Source organism: Mus caroli, chromosome X (assembly GCF_900094665.2).
Source record: "Mus caroli chromosome X, CAROLI_EIJ_v1.1, whole genome shotgun sequence".
Classification (NCBI taxonomy): Eukaryota; Metazoa; Chordata; class Mammalia; order Rodentia; family Muridae; genus Mus; species Mus caroli.
This window is the reverse complement of record NC_034589.1, coordinates 147,715,420-147,729,488: the sequence shown is the minus strand read 5'-3', so window position 1 is coordinate 147,729,488 and position 14,069 is coordinate 147,715,420. Positions and strand designations below refer to the sequence as shown.

Genomic DNA, 14,069 nt, shown 5'->3' with positions numbered 1-14,069 from the left:
GAAGCAAAAAAAAAAAAAAAAAAAAAAATTACCTGCTTTACTTAAATCTGGAAAAAAAAAAATCCAAGACAGTTCTTTGAGTGAGTCACTTATAGATATTATTTAATAAACACAAATCATAGATTACACAATTACTTTACATGCATTATTATTTCACTTACTCCTTATCACAACTCTGAAGTCAGTATTTTCTACTTATAAGTGTAAATAACTAGTGAATTCACTTAAATACCCTAAATGATCATTACATGCTACATGAGCATATTTATAGTATGTGCATTTGACACATTTTACTTAGCCAGTAAAATATTGTTTACATTTCCTTTGTGTTTATGCTTTTTGGTATTAAACTGATAAATCAGGCTACCTAGCAGCTGATCTTTATTCTAGATTCATGAGACAAGTCACTGTATTAAATCTAAACAACACACTGGTGGTAGCAAGGATGTATTAATACTGAGTATTAAAATTTAATCACTTATTTTTTCCCATGATTCCAAGGATGGGATGGATTTAAACACACACACACATACACGTTTATTTTAAAGCTAAAAAATGTATTTTTCATTCAAACACACTAACAATTGAACACTATTACACTTAGGCATCATTAGAGATACAACTAAATGTTATTATCCTTTATTACAATCTGCACTACTGGGCCTAAAGCATCCAATCTGCAATGAGTGAATTAGGCCACTCTGATGTCACTCATCATTTATAGCCTGACATTACACATGTTCTCAAACATGAAGGGTAGAGCAAAGCTTGTTGTGACGATGGCATGAAGTTTTTACTACACGATAATTAAAGGAAAATTTTACAAACAATTCTGCAATTCAGTATTCTAGATAAATAATTTGCTACACTCCTGTTTATTTAACAACTTACCAAGTCAAATCCTTGCTTCAGGACTACACATCTAAATTATGCCATTTTTCTTATGTAAAGTTAGGTTATATTTACTGTGATCTCCAGAAATGTAATAAAGAAAAGACCAAGTGTGTCTATACTTGCTTCTTTGAATAAACACCTCAATCCCTTTATCTTAAAAGGTTCAAATTAAGATGGGAAGTTTCACGTTTTGGATACTCTACTAACACAGGATCTGGCTGCCAAAAGAAAGCAGGTTTCTAGATTTTCAAAAACGCTTTCTTCTATCAGAATCACTGAAAACGGTGAAATATTCAGTAATGTGTCACAGTTACTTGACAATTAACATAAAGTAGTAACTGTCTTTGCCTTATATCTTTGCTTGGGTAAAATTAAAATAACAACAACAACCCTGCAAAGCGGTAAAAATGAAACAGGAAGCAGAAAAGAACCTACTAAAACACGTGTTCCAAGTCAATTCATTATAGATGAATAAAACATTTTCCCAGCAGATGAAACTTAGGAACCCTATATAATACATACTAGAAACACTGTAGAAACCCTATGCTATATCACACTAAGGATTACTGCATAATTTTTGAGGTTAAAAAATGGTCCCATGTTCACCAAAGATGATCTACAATACAAAGTTCTTGTCTTCTGTGATCAAATATAGTAGTTTTCAGAGCCTGTTAGGTACTCGTTATTTAAAGGAAGTCAGGTGACTATTTCTATACCACACATTGTATAAAAACACTGTTTATATCATATACAATACATTGCACTGTGGTCATTTTTAAAGAGCAAAAATACCCTTCATTTTATTACTTTGTACATCGTTCCTATTTAGATTAGCATTTCCACGAATTAAGGAAAACCATATACTTTAAGTTAGGCTTGTCATCAGTGTTATTTGTCCCTGGAAGCAGTAGCAATGGATTTATAGCAGAACCATAATTTCTTGATATCTACCCCCTAAATAGTCAAATATCAAAAAAAGGTACTTGCAACTTTAAATAATCCATTAAGGATGTCTGAATTCATCTAATTATTTAGGAAGTGATTTTGATTTTTTAAAAATCTTCTAATAACCCTCACTTTGCTTACACAGTACTTCATTATCCTAAATTTGCCTTAAACATTTGGCCTAGTTCTAGGCTATCATGCTATGACCCATGTTTGAGTTCAACCACAAGGGTTTTTTTGTTTTGAACACCATGAGACTTGTGTGAGGTCTTAAAGCAGGAAGGGTGGTGTGAAGGAATAAGAAACTGTCTGTGCTTTTAGAGGCACTCAGGTCTTCTAAAATTGTTCATACTTCAATGAGGAATTAAAATGATAAGAACAGAGATAAGAGTCATAAGCACCCTATTCCCTACCTTCACGATTCATTTAGCAGACATTTACTGAGTTCATAATATGTATGTGCCAGGCATTGTGTTAACTGCTGAGGATTCAGAGAAATAAGAGTGTTTGTTTTCAAGAGCTCAGTCTAACTAGCAATGAGACCATAAATGCAATCCTATATAGACAAACCTAAAATCTTTTAACATGGAGAGAAAATTTCTGATGCATTTGCTCAAGTAAATATTTCTTTAGAAACCCTGATGTTTTTCTGGTAAAATACAATTATTCCCTGATGTGAATCTACTGACATGAAGATGGCGTAATAATAGGTATCAATATTAGACCTCTTTTTGAAAACTCTCAACTCTTCTCTCACTGCTTTCAGTATTGGAAAATCATATCAGAAGTAATTTACTCCAAATACCTTAACAATCAAAGGAAACAGTATCTAAAGGCAATTTGTTGAAGTCTACTTTTAATAAATCGAAGCAACCCTTGGCTCTGACATACCTTATTGCCAGAATAGTAAGAAAAGTTTTAGAAATTAAAATTTGTGGAATCTTATCCATCAGGCTTTGGAAAACATGACACTGATACACACATGCATGTGTGCACACAAATACTGTATATACATACACACACACACACACACACACACATATATATAAATACAGTAATATATTAAGGCTTTGCCAAATCAGATTGTACATTTTTATATGCAAATATTTGTGTATAAAAATACACAATCTCTAACTATTAGCATGTCTATGCTTTGACTCTTTTCACAAATGGTCAGAAGAACCTATCCTAACATAAAGCAAAGCATACAATTTGTATCTACCTGGCTTCAAATTGTGGCTCTGCCATTTACTATTTATAATCTTTGTGCTCTTAACCACCGAATTTAGTTTCCTACTCTGTAACAATAGGGATTGCAATCCTCCCTGCTAGGTTACAGGGAGGATAAAAATGAAACAGCATGGTTAACATAGTACTTTTGGATATAGTAGATGCTAAATAAGTAGGCTTGTACTTTATCTAAATGCATACTATACAGAAAAAAGGATAAAGTAGAATTTTAAATGATTTCTCCCTGCATACTGACGCATGTCAAGGAAAAATGTGGATTAACAAACAACCAAAGGAACAAACTATTCAAAGGCAATTTGTTGAGGTATAGCTTTAATAAAACATTTTAATATATCAGTGGATTCTTTTTGAATCATAATTATTGTGTATATTTAAAAAGCAGACTCATAGCCTAGCATGAAGACACATGCCTTTAATCCCAGTTCTTGGGAGGCAGAGGCAGGTGGATCTCTGTGAGACCAAGGCTAGTCTGGTGTACATAGTGAGTTCCTGGGCTGTTTCAAAAAAACTAAGGAAAAAAAACTAAAAGAAGAAGCAGATTATAAGCAAATACAATTTCTTCGACAGGTTTAGCAATTTTAACCACCTTTATAGCTGTATTTTAAATGCAAATTTTTTTCTTTAAGAAAAAATGAAGAGGCTCCCTTGCCATACTGTTTTTCTACACTACCCATTCAAATGACGGTTAAGCATTCTAAGTTTAACTTTATTATTAAAGATTTATAGTATCATATTGGCTCTAAATTCAAATAAAATTCTTGTATTCTGCCAGTCTTAAAAACACTATTTCCTTTTTTACACCAGCCTTTCCTTAAAAAAAAGTAACATATACCTATGTCTTTGCTATTTTAGAACAGCATTATCCAGTAGTAAATTATTAAGCATGAACTTGTAAGCTTTATTACAACTCTTCCTGCATTTAACGACAAGTAAATATTTTTATATGGTAGTGGAGGTGACTGGGGAGAAAAATTAGAAAAAACGATCTGAATGGATTCCCCCCTCCCCCCTCCCAGAGAATGTCAGCGTCCCGCATCTCACACCAAACTGAGCCCTGAGTTTTACTGACGTAACCAGTAACCCTACCCACCTCTCACACTGCGGAGGCCGATGGGGGCAGTGGCTGCCGCCAAGTACACCACTCATCAGAGCCTGCCCCATTCCACCCCCGCGTTTCAGTCATGCTTTCCAGAAATGGGGTCACTCGCTCAGTAACTATTACACACACCCAGCCTATCATTCTGTAATCCCCTAAAGTCCGCTGCGAGGATAGAAGGCAGCGAAAAGTCAAGAAAGAGGAATCACAGACGCGCCACCATCAGGAACTGATTTTCCACTTTGGAGAGGAGCGCTGATACCCTGGAATGGATCTTGTCTGCATTATTTTCTTAGATCGCCACTTGATTCTGGGACAGGGGCGGCTGTGAAAAGCTCGGTGCTGGGATGTGTCCGCGGAAATTCTGTTTTGCCTTGTTTGGGTATACTGTTTGGGTTTCTGACACTGGGGTGGGTATCTCAGGGCCGATCATCAGATCCCGGGAGGAAAATCAGATAGCCCTTTTACAGCGTCCGCTGATGATCTTGAATTTCACCCGCTCACCTCCATGGACAGGAAGTAAAACTTATACTGGGGTCTTCCAACTCAGTGACCTCAAAACCTGGGAGTAGGGGACCTAAGGCGCTCCGTTTTTCTTTTGCAGCAGCGGCAGAGAGCGCTGCGGCAGACTGACCGGGGTGTGATTGGGGGGGGGGGTCCCTCAGTCCTGGACCCCTTACTCAAAACCCTCACGGCTTGGCTCGCCCACCTTGCCCTGTGGGTGCCCGTCTCCCTGTAGCAACCCCCTCCCGCGGCCAGACTGAAGTCTTGGCTCCTGGTGAACCGAACCCAAAGTCTCCCAAAGATTCCGGAGAAGACCCTAGAGCCGGCAGGGCCAAACTTCCCAACTCCCCGCCGCCGGCTCCTGCTTTGCCTCCTGCTTCCCCCACGCAAAGTTGATTAAAACAGGCTCTTTGCAAAGCCTCAGCGCCCACTCCAAACCCCACGCGCCGCCACACCGGCACCCCCCAACCCCAAAAGCAGGGAGAGGTGAGGGTGCGGGAAGGAGGCACAGACAGATCGGCAAAGCCCAATGACCCAAAGCAGAATCTCGCCCCGGGAACAAGAGGTGAGCCGGCGGCGGAGGTGGTCTAAGGGGGGCAGCTCCGGGGAAGAGAGCTAGCGCCGGCGGGGGCGTGGGGAAGGGGCGCGCCTGCCCGGCCGCACGGCTGCACTCACCTCCGCGCTGTCGGAAGGGCTCTCCACAGCCATCTTCTGCCACGGGTCCGCCAGCTGCGCCAGCGGCATCTTTCCCCCCCTCCCCGGCCCGCCGCCGCCTTCACCGCCTCCTCCCTCCCCACCCGCCCCACAGCCGGCTCGGCTCCTTAGCCACTCGAGCCCCAAGGCAGAGCCGAGAAGCAGCAGCCGGGCAGCCGCGGCTCCCCCCGAGAGCGAGCTCGACGCCGACGCCGACCACCCGAACGCCCAGCGCCTAGCCACAGCCGCCCGCACTCCAAGCGAGAGCCTTGCGCCGCCGCCAGGCACCAGGGCTCGCCCCTTTCTTCCTCTCCTCCTTCCGCCGCCCGGACTACGGCTCCGCCCCCCGCCTCCCCTCCCCGCCGCTTCCCGCGCCCGATCCCAGCAGAACAGCGACGGCCGCGCGCTCCCCCACTTCCGCTCACAACATGGCGTCTAAGCGATACCTGTCTCTCTAGAGCGAGGCTGGGCGGCCTCCGCCACCACCGCGCGCACCCAGGGGCGGGGCCAGTGCCGGACACGCCCCCTGGCTACCCGCTCGGCGCCGCCCCTTTCCCACCCCCACCCCTTCCTCCTCCTCCTCCTCCTCCTCCTCCTCCTTCTCCCCCCTAGCCTCAGCTTCTGGGCCTCGCCTACTTTCAGGAAGGGCGAGCCCAAAAAATTTGGGGGCGTTGGCGGGAGATGGGGTGGGGAGAGAAATGGGCTCTGAGGGGCGGACGAGGTGCCTTTGATTGCCACGAGTCCTAACAGCTCGGAGACTAGTTGAGAATCGGAGAGCAGAGGGGTTTGCGCTCAGCTGGTGAAGCTGGGCAAGGCGCTGGGGGCGCAGTCCCGTGGTAGCAGCCCCGGGCGGAGGCAGGAGGTGTCTTTTCGGCCTTTCTCCTCCAGGGGTGCGCGTGGGCGCGCCTAGGCTATGGGCACATCCCCTCCTGGCCCAAGACTCTCCTTCTTCAGGGTCACAAGCTGGGTATTCATTCACCTGACCCCTTTCCTCCTTCTTGGACGGGACTCAAGAGGCTTCTTTCCCGGGAGCTAGCCACACATACGTACGTACGTACGTTCGGCTCCCAATTTGATTCAAAGCTTTTCGAGTTGACTCTCGTGTTCAATGTTTAGTACTTTGGAAATTTTTCGTCCCACCCTACCTCCGCCCTAATAACCCTTCCCAAGTGCACAGAGCCCTCGAGTTTCGGCCCAGACTGTCACACTCCTCCCTTGCTACCTAAAGCTTAAAAGAAAACAGGTTCCTTAAGGTTGCCCTTCTTGGCAGAGATTAAGGAGTTAGTAAAAATATCTTCTAGGCAGGAGCGCGGGGTTCCTGCTTCTCCGTTGACTTTAAATAAAAGATTAGATTTTTTTTTTTTTTAAATCAAGCTGGTCGTAGGCGGAGGAGAAAGGGAGGGGAGGTTGTGACTCCTCCTCCTGCCCGAGAAGAGGAAGCCCTAGGTTAAGGGAACCCAATCCTCGGTCGGCAACGGAGCCACAGAATTCTAAGAGTTTGAGAATTAATGGCTGGGCGCTCTGAGTGGATTCCGGGAAGGCTCAATCCTGGGTTCTCGAGCCTGCTGCTTAGATGCGCTGAGTATGTCTGGGATGTGTAAAAGTCGCTGGGCTGAGTGGAAAGCTACTGCAGACCCTGGCTAACCGCCCTGCATCGGAAAGAAACACACACACACACACACACACACACACACACACACACACACACACACACACACATCTCTCAGGCCAGCTTGTCTCCCCAGTCCCCAAGGCCTGGAGGGAGGCATCTCTAGCCTCCCACGCTTGGCTACCACAGCGCGTCCCCCCGCTGTGCTCTCCCTGCATGCCTTTTAACAGTTTCCTTTAATCATCCCGGGATCCAGACACCTGGAGTGTCCCCGCCTCACTCCCTTCGGCAGGTGTGAGAATGACCTTACAACCCCACACCTAGCTGGCCCGGGCTGTGCAAGCTGTGCGAGGTTTCTTGCTTGGTCCGACAGAGACAGGTGCTGGGCTCCTTTTGCTGCCATCTGCAGTTTGCCCCTCCAGGCCTAGGAACCTCATCTGATGAAAGCTCCAACTGTTTTTTTGGGGGGGGTCGGGGGGCAGCCGGAAATTCTTGCTGAGAGCCCACTCCCTCAGCCTTGAACTCAGGGACAGATCGCGTTAAACAACAGCTAGACAGGCTCAGAATAAACTGGAGGAGAGAGGCACGACGAGGAGATTGTCACCATTTTTGATTCGGGTGCTGCAAGTACAACCAGGGCCCTGACACAGGTTAGTTGGCCGCGCTGTCTTGATGTAAAAAACAAAACAAAACAACAACAACAAAACACAAACGTGCTCAAAGAAGTTTGACGTTATGGAATTATGTATTATTTCGCATTTATATGCAGAATGCCTAAATTATGTGCCCAAACACACTCTGGCATTAATTACCCCATAGAAACCATATAATAAAATAAGCCTTTTGAGCCAGGGAGATGGTTTGTTTAGTGGGTAAAGACACTTGCTGTTTGATGACTTGAGTTTTGATCCCTTGGACAAGAATGGTGGAAAGACAGAGAGAGAGAGCTGACTCCTAGAAGTTGTCCTGTGGTCTCCTAGGCTGGCGCGCACAGGCACACACATATTCAACAAAGAAATTAATGTAATTAAAAAAATTAAAAGCAAAGCATGCTGTGTGCTGTTTTCAGAACCAACTTTTGATGGTTTCTGTTTACCCTGAAAACAAACCAGAGTAATTTAATTCAATTTTATTTTTTGTAGTTCTCTGGATTGACCTTGGGGCCTCACTCACAGTATTCGAGTATTCTGAGTTATATTCCCAAGACTTTGTTGTTGTTGTTGTTCTGAGTCAAGCTCTCACGAAGTCTCCCAGTTAAGATTAAGTCTTGTAGTTTTCCTGCCTTGAACTAGCAAGTAGCTGGGAGTTACAGGCCAGTAGCATCAGACCCTGCCTGGAATAACTTTGAAAACAAGGTTAATTGTGGGGACTGACTGGTAAGTATGGGTTCAAACACCCCTACCACAGATGTCTTCTTGAACTGGGAACTGATTTAGAAAAATACAATTCATTCTCTCTCTCTCTCTTTCTCTCTCTCTCTCTCTCTCTCTCTCTCTCTGCCTCTGAAAATAAAGAAAAGAAAATGATGGGCAAGTGTTTCCCCCGTTTATTTAATCAGATCCAAAAGTAGTGCAATAATCCCCTTTGCTTGGATAATTTAGGAAAAATATCGACTAAGACTACAATATTTATCCCTGCCTCATCCCCTGTACACTTTTATTTGTTGTTTTCATCAATCAGGAGGGGCACAGCATCACACAGTCTGTGTCTGATGGCATTCATTAGCAGGAAGGTTGCTTTGAAATTTGGAATTTGGCATGAATCATGCTACTCTTTTCACAGGCCCAGGTTACCTTTCTCCAGATTGCGCTTGCTCTGTTCAGTTGGCCTCCAGGACTCGATATGTTGGGTTTTTGTTTTTGTTTTTGTTTTTGTTTTTTTGCTTTTATACACATAAGCACATCTCTTGCCAGATTCAGTCTCATCTCAGGCATAAACACTTTCTGTTTCAAGAAGAACCAAGTGCTCTGGTTCTGGAGACCCCGTTTACAGCCAGAAAAAATGGTTGCGTTGCAGCTTTGGAGACATATTTGCCTTTTACAAGTCCTGTTCCCAGTGGGTATAGAGAGAGGGACCCTTAACAGCACAGGATGCAGAGGCAGGCAGATTTCTGAGTTCGAGGCCAGCCTGGTCTACAAAGTGAGTTCCAGGAGAGCCAGGGCTACTCGAAAAAACCAAAAAACAAAAACAAAAACAAACAAAAAAAAAGGATTTTGAAACAGTAGCCGATGCTGCCCTCAACAAGATTACTTCTGGTTTTTTCTAATAAAGAACTTTTTCATCTTGCTATTCAAAGAAGAGTTGTCCCCTCTCTCTAACCACTAGCCTTATGTAGCTACCGAGCCATGCTGGTCCAAATTCGAATGTGTCACAACATCCAGGTGGTTGTGGCACATGCCTTTAATCCTAACACTTGGGAGGCAGACGCAGGAGGATCTCTGTATTCGAGGTCAGCTTGGTTTTGTGAACAAATTCCAAGACAGCCAAGGGCAACACAGGTAAACCCTGTGTCAAATAACCAAAGAAGAAGAAAAGGAGGAGGAAGAAGAAGAGGAGGAGGAGGAGGAGGAGGAGGAGGAGGAGGAGGAAAGCAAACAAAGAAAACAAGATGAGCTGGTTCGCTGTATCTTAAGAAAAGAATATAAAATATCTCATCAATAATTTTGTACGGACTGTACATTGAGATGATATTATGACTCTCTTGTGTTAAATGCAATTTCATTATATTAAATTCATTTTTGATTTGTTTGTGACAGAATCTCATCACCTACCCTAGGCTGGCCTCAAGAATCTGATCCTCTTGCCTTTGTCTCCTGAGTACTGGAATTGCAGGTATGCAACCGCCCTCATGCCTGGCTTCTGACTTTACCTTTAAAACGTATAAACGAATTCTTGAAACAAAACAGCCGAGGAATCAGCAAACCTGAGCAGAAAATCTAAACTACGTTTCCAAGAAATGATTCTCTCTCTCTCTCTCTCTCTCTCTCTCTCTCTCTCTCTCTCTCTCAGAAATGATTCTTTAAAAACAAAACAAAACAAAAACCAACAAGCCCTGTCTTGAAAAACCAAAAAAAGAAAAAAAGAAAAAAAAAAGAGAAATGATTCTTAATGTATGACAGGACACCTCACTTTAACCTCCTCGGCCCCCAACAATTTCCTGCTATAACTATAATCTTTGTGTACAAGTTTAAATGGGCACTCATTTGACAAAATAACATTTGTCAAAGGAAGGAATTCGCTCAGTCTGGAAACGTCACAACATGACTAGCTGGGGCTCAAGGTGCAACTGCCACTCAGTCTCGGTTCTGTACATCTCGGTTCTGTACATCTCGGTTCTGCTGCTAGCATAGAAAACTCACAAAGCATAATCGTCAAGTCCAGGAAAAGGTTTTCCCTTTTATGTTATTCAAAGTATATCTGTTTTCACAAAAAGATAAGGTGAACAAGTACTAGTCATTTTCATTTCTACAGAAGGAATGATACGATTCAGGCTCTTATTGTGCATCACACAAGACAACAGTTTAACAAAAAGCATGGTAGTGGATCTTTCATGTATATGATTTTTCTTTAAAACTACTGAAGTAAAAATGTTATCAAGGTCAGGTGTGGTGGTATACACCCCTAGTTTCAGCACTCCAGAAGCAGAGGCCTCTGGGTATTTTATTTTATTTGCGAAAATTCAAATATTTGGAAATGTAAGAATTTTCTCTTAGATTTCTCTCCATATAGGAAGTTCAATAACATGATGAAAAGTATTAATAAATTCTATAAGGAACAAGGGTAAAGCAATTCTACAATATAAATACATGGAATACTTCCTTTTAAAAAAATATTTATTGGGGCTGGTGAGAGGGCTCAGTGGTTAAGAGCACTGACTGTTCTTTCGGAGGTCCTGAGTTCAATTCCCAGCAACCACATGGTGGCTCACAACCATCTGTAATGGGATCTGATGCCCTCAGATGTGTGTGTCTGAAGACAGGGGCAGTGTACTTATAAACAATTAAATCTTTAAATTATTTATTTGTGTTTACATGTGTGACTGCAGGCATACATGTGTAGATGTCAGAGGACAACCTCAGGTGTCTGTGGTCCTTGCCTTCCGCCTTGTTTGAGTCAGGGTCTCTTCTTTGTTCTTCACCACATGTGTGTGCTGGGCAAGGTGGCCTTCGAGTTTCCAGGGACTCTTCTGTATCTACCTATGGAATAGTGGCAGCTTTTATATCGATTTCTAGAATCCAAACTCTGGTTCTCAGGCTTGTGCAGTGAGTGCTTTATCTGCTGAGCCATCTCTAGCCCAGGGAACAGTTTATTTAGCATTATTTCCATGAAGGGAGGATGGGGTCATGATAAGAGTAGAAGCAGGCTCATACCTAAATTTCAGATTAGTTCATCTCTCTTAGCTTCAATTTTGTTTAAAACATTAGCATATGATGGTTGCTCAACAGGTATTTGCCAAATAAGTTTTTATTTCCTCATCTGAAAGGAGAATACTAGTGCTCTTCTCATAGGATGGTTGGGAAGATTCAGTGGGAATCATGTGTATTAAGCATGTCATTAACATCATCATTAGAAAGCCTTCAGTAAATGGGACTTTTATTACTTACCCTTTTAGGGAAGGTAGAATTCCTGAATACCTAAGGTGACTCTTGAAAGCTACCTCTTTTCATTTGCTGAGTGAGCATTTGATTGTAGTACTATCTATTTCTTTAGGGCACTTGTACTACTGGAAAAAACCAAAGGTACCCTGAGTAACTTCCTGTGGGATTCAAATAAAAGAGCACGTAGGATAACCGGCTCTCCTGTGTTTCAAGCTACATGTGTTGAAATGCAAATGATTACAGGTCACTTGCCTCACAGGCTATGATCAAAATCTGTTTATAGAATGCTCAAAAGAAACTAACAAATGCCTGATTCAAAGTTAACAGTACCTGACTCATACTTATGGTGGGAACAAGGCGGGGGGGGGGGGGGGGGGGGGGGGGGGAGGGGCAGCGGGGAGGGGAAAGGGGGAAGGGAAATACGGAGTCTTCGTCAGGCATGCTTTAATGTTTTCCTCTTTTATTGGTTTCCAAAATGTTTAATCCTTGGAGGTGTCATTCTGTTTTGGAGTTGTTTGAAGAGAAAGAATTATGAGGCTTTGAGACTTGACAAGGACCTGAGAAGCCGTTCTTGGAGCACTAATAAGCTACTGTTCCCCTTCAGGTTTTGACTAGAGCAGAAAAGCCCCTCAAAATGTTCTTGTCTATAAACACTAATTCATAAGAGGGAGATAATACACTCAAATTTCATTTTCAAACCAATATTTAAAACGGCTGCTTTAACATTAAGCAAAAATCACAGTATAATGTGTTCCTTCAGAGGCCAACATTTCTGTTTTATAACTATCAATTTACTGTGCTTGGTTAGAACAGTGGTTCTCATTTTTTTCCAGTTCACAAACCATTTTGAAGCAAAAACCCCAAGGACCACTGGTTTCTATTCATCACTGTTTAAAAAAAAAATAAAAGGAAATTAAAAAAAAAAAGCAAAGCAAAGAAAAAGAAACACCTAAACATTGTGAAACTATGGTTTTAAAATGTGACTGCTATTGTGGTTATTTTAAAGTTTGTGTTCTTTTGAATGTAAATTTGAGTTTGCAACTAGGAAGATAACTTTAAGAAAAACTCTAGGCTTTTCTTTTCTTTTTCTTTTAAAAAGAGATTTGGATTTTAACTCATCCCATAACCAGTGCTCAATTAGAAGTGATACCATGGAATTAAATGGAATTCTACTCTGTGGCTACTAACCAAATCCCAAATATCTATGCTTCAGAAATATGCAACTTTAATCACAAAACTGTGTAAGTGAAGCAGTGTTAGATCAGATCTGTTGCTAGAAAATCTGGTGATTGATTTAAGTATGCTATTTATGAATGGAGTACACGTTCACCAAGTAACCACATTGATTATGATTTCAGCAACTTATTTAAACATAACTGGTAATAAAAATATCTTTGGGGTATGAATACCAAAAACATTCTTTTAAAAACCTGAACATAACTTAAAATTGCTTACTAAATAAGGAGTGAATTTTATAAGTACCTTTATTTGAAAATGTAATGAACCCCACCTAATAAAATTGTGTACATTTGAATTGTTTGTTTTTACAAGAAAATTTGTGAAATGCTTTTTAGAAAAACACAAAGTATTTACTGTTTCCAAAGGGCAATATAATAGCTTGTGGATGACTGGTGATACTGGTCAATAGTAGAATGTTTTCCTGGGTTCCCTTCCCAAGAAAATGTTAAAAAAAACAGGTATTTTGAAATCATAGTAATAAAAAATTTTCCTATAGGCCATTAGACAACTTAAGGGTTGATTTATGCCACCTTATAGAATGACACTGAATTCCTAATTCCTACTTCTTTAGAATGTGACCATACTTGGTAATACTGTCTTTTACAGGTGTAAAGTGTTAGAGCGAGGCCATACTTTAATTGGGTGGGCCTCTAATCCAATATAACTGGTGTGCTTATAAGATGATCGCTCTGTTAACAGAAGCATGGCGAGAATGTTAGGTAACAAAGGAAGACTGAAATGGTGCCTCTGCCAGCCAAGGAATGTCAAAGCACCAGCTAAGGAGGGGCTAAGAAGAGTTTTCTATAGGATTCTGTGGGTTACCTTCATTGCATAGCTGTAACCTCTACAACTGTAAGGCAGTCTTTTGTCCCCTCTCTTCTCTCCCTTCCTCTTTCCTCCTCCTCTAACCACCCCCATCCCCCACAGCTTCTGAAGGTTAGGCTCTCCTTATCTCTGGTCTGCCTTTCAAAGCATTTCTCACTAGCTCTGATCTATGGCCAAAGGACGCATTCTTAATGAAAATCTCATCTAATTTCTTAAAATCCACAAACTAAGATAAACATCAAGTATTTTTGCATAGACAGGTCTGAGAAAAAGGAAAAAAGAATCCGTATTTGGGTTTGGAATTCCACCAGATGTTGTAAGTGTGGGAAATAGGATGTACAGTGTGAACCCTTGCCTGGAAAGATGAAGGCCAAATAAACGAGCTCTCCTTCTTACTTCTGTAAGCAAAGACTGC

The 14,069-nt window shown here is 42.1% G+C and overlaps 1 protein-coding gene across 3 annotated transcripts in view; it reads right to left on the bottom strand.

Annotated features, from left to right (window-relative positions):
• Rps6ka3 (ribosomal protein S6 kinase A3) overlaps positions 1 to 5,844 on the bottom strand; it is a 103,788-nt gene extending 97,944 nt beyond the window's left edge. The window contains exon 1 of one of the 3 annotated variants that reach the window (XM_029473074.1): positions 5,830 to 5,844. Coding sequence is in view for 1 of the 3 variants with exons in the window: in XM_021153101.1 (XP_021008760.1) it covers positions 5,366 to 5,434 (69 nt within the window). In the remaining 2 variants the exon portion in view is untranslated. Of the gene's footprint in view, positions 1 to 5,365; positions 5,672 to 5,829 lie in introns of those variants that run through there. The other 2 variants (XM_021153101.1, XM_029473071.1) reach the window with 2 other exon arrangements.
• Between the last annotated feature and the right edge of the window lie 8,225 nt (positions 5,845 to 14,069).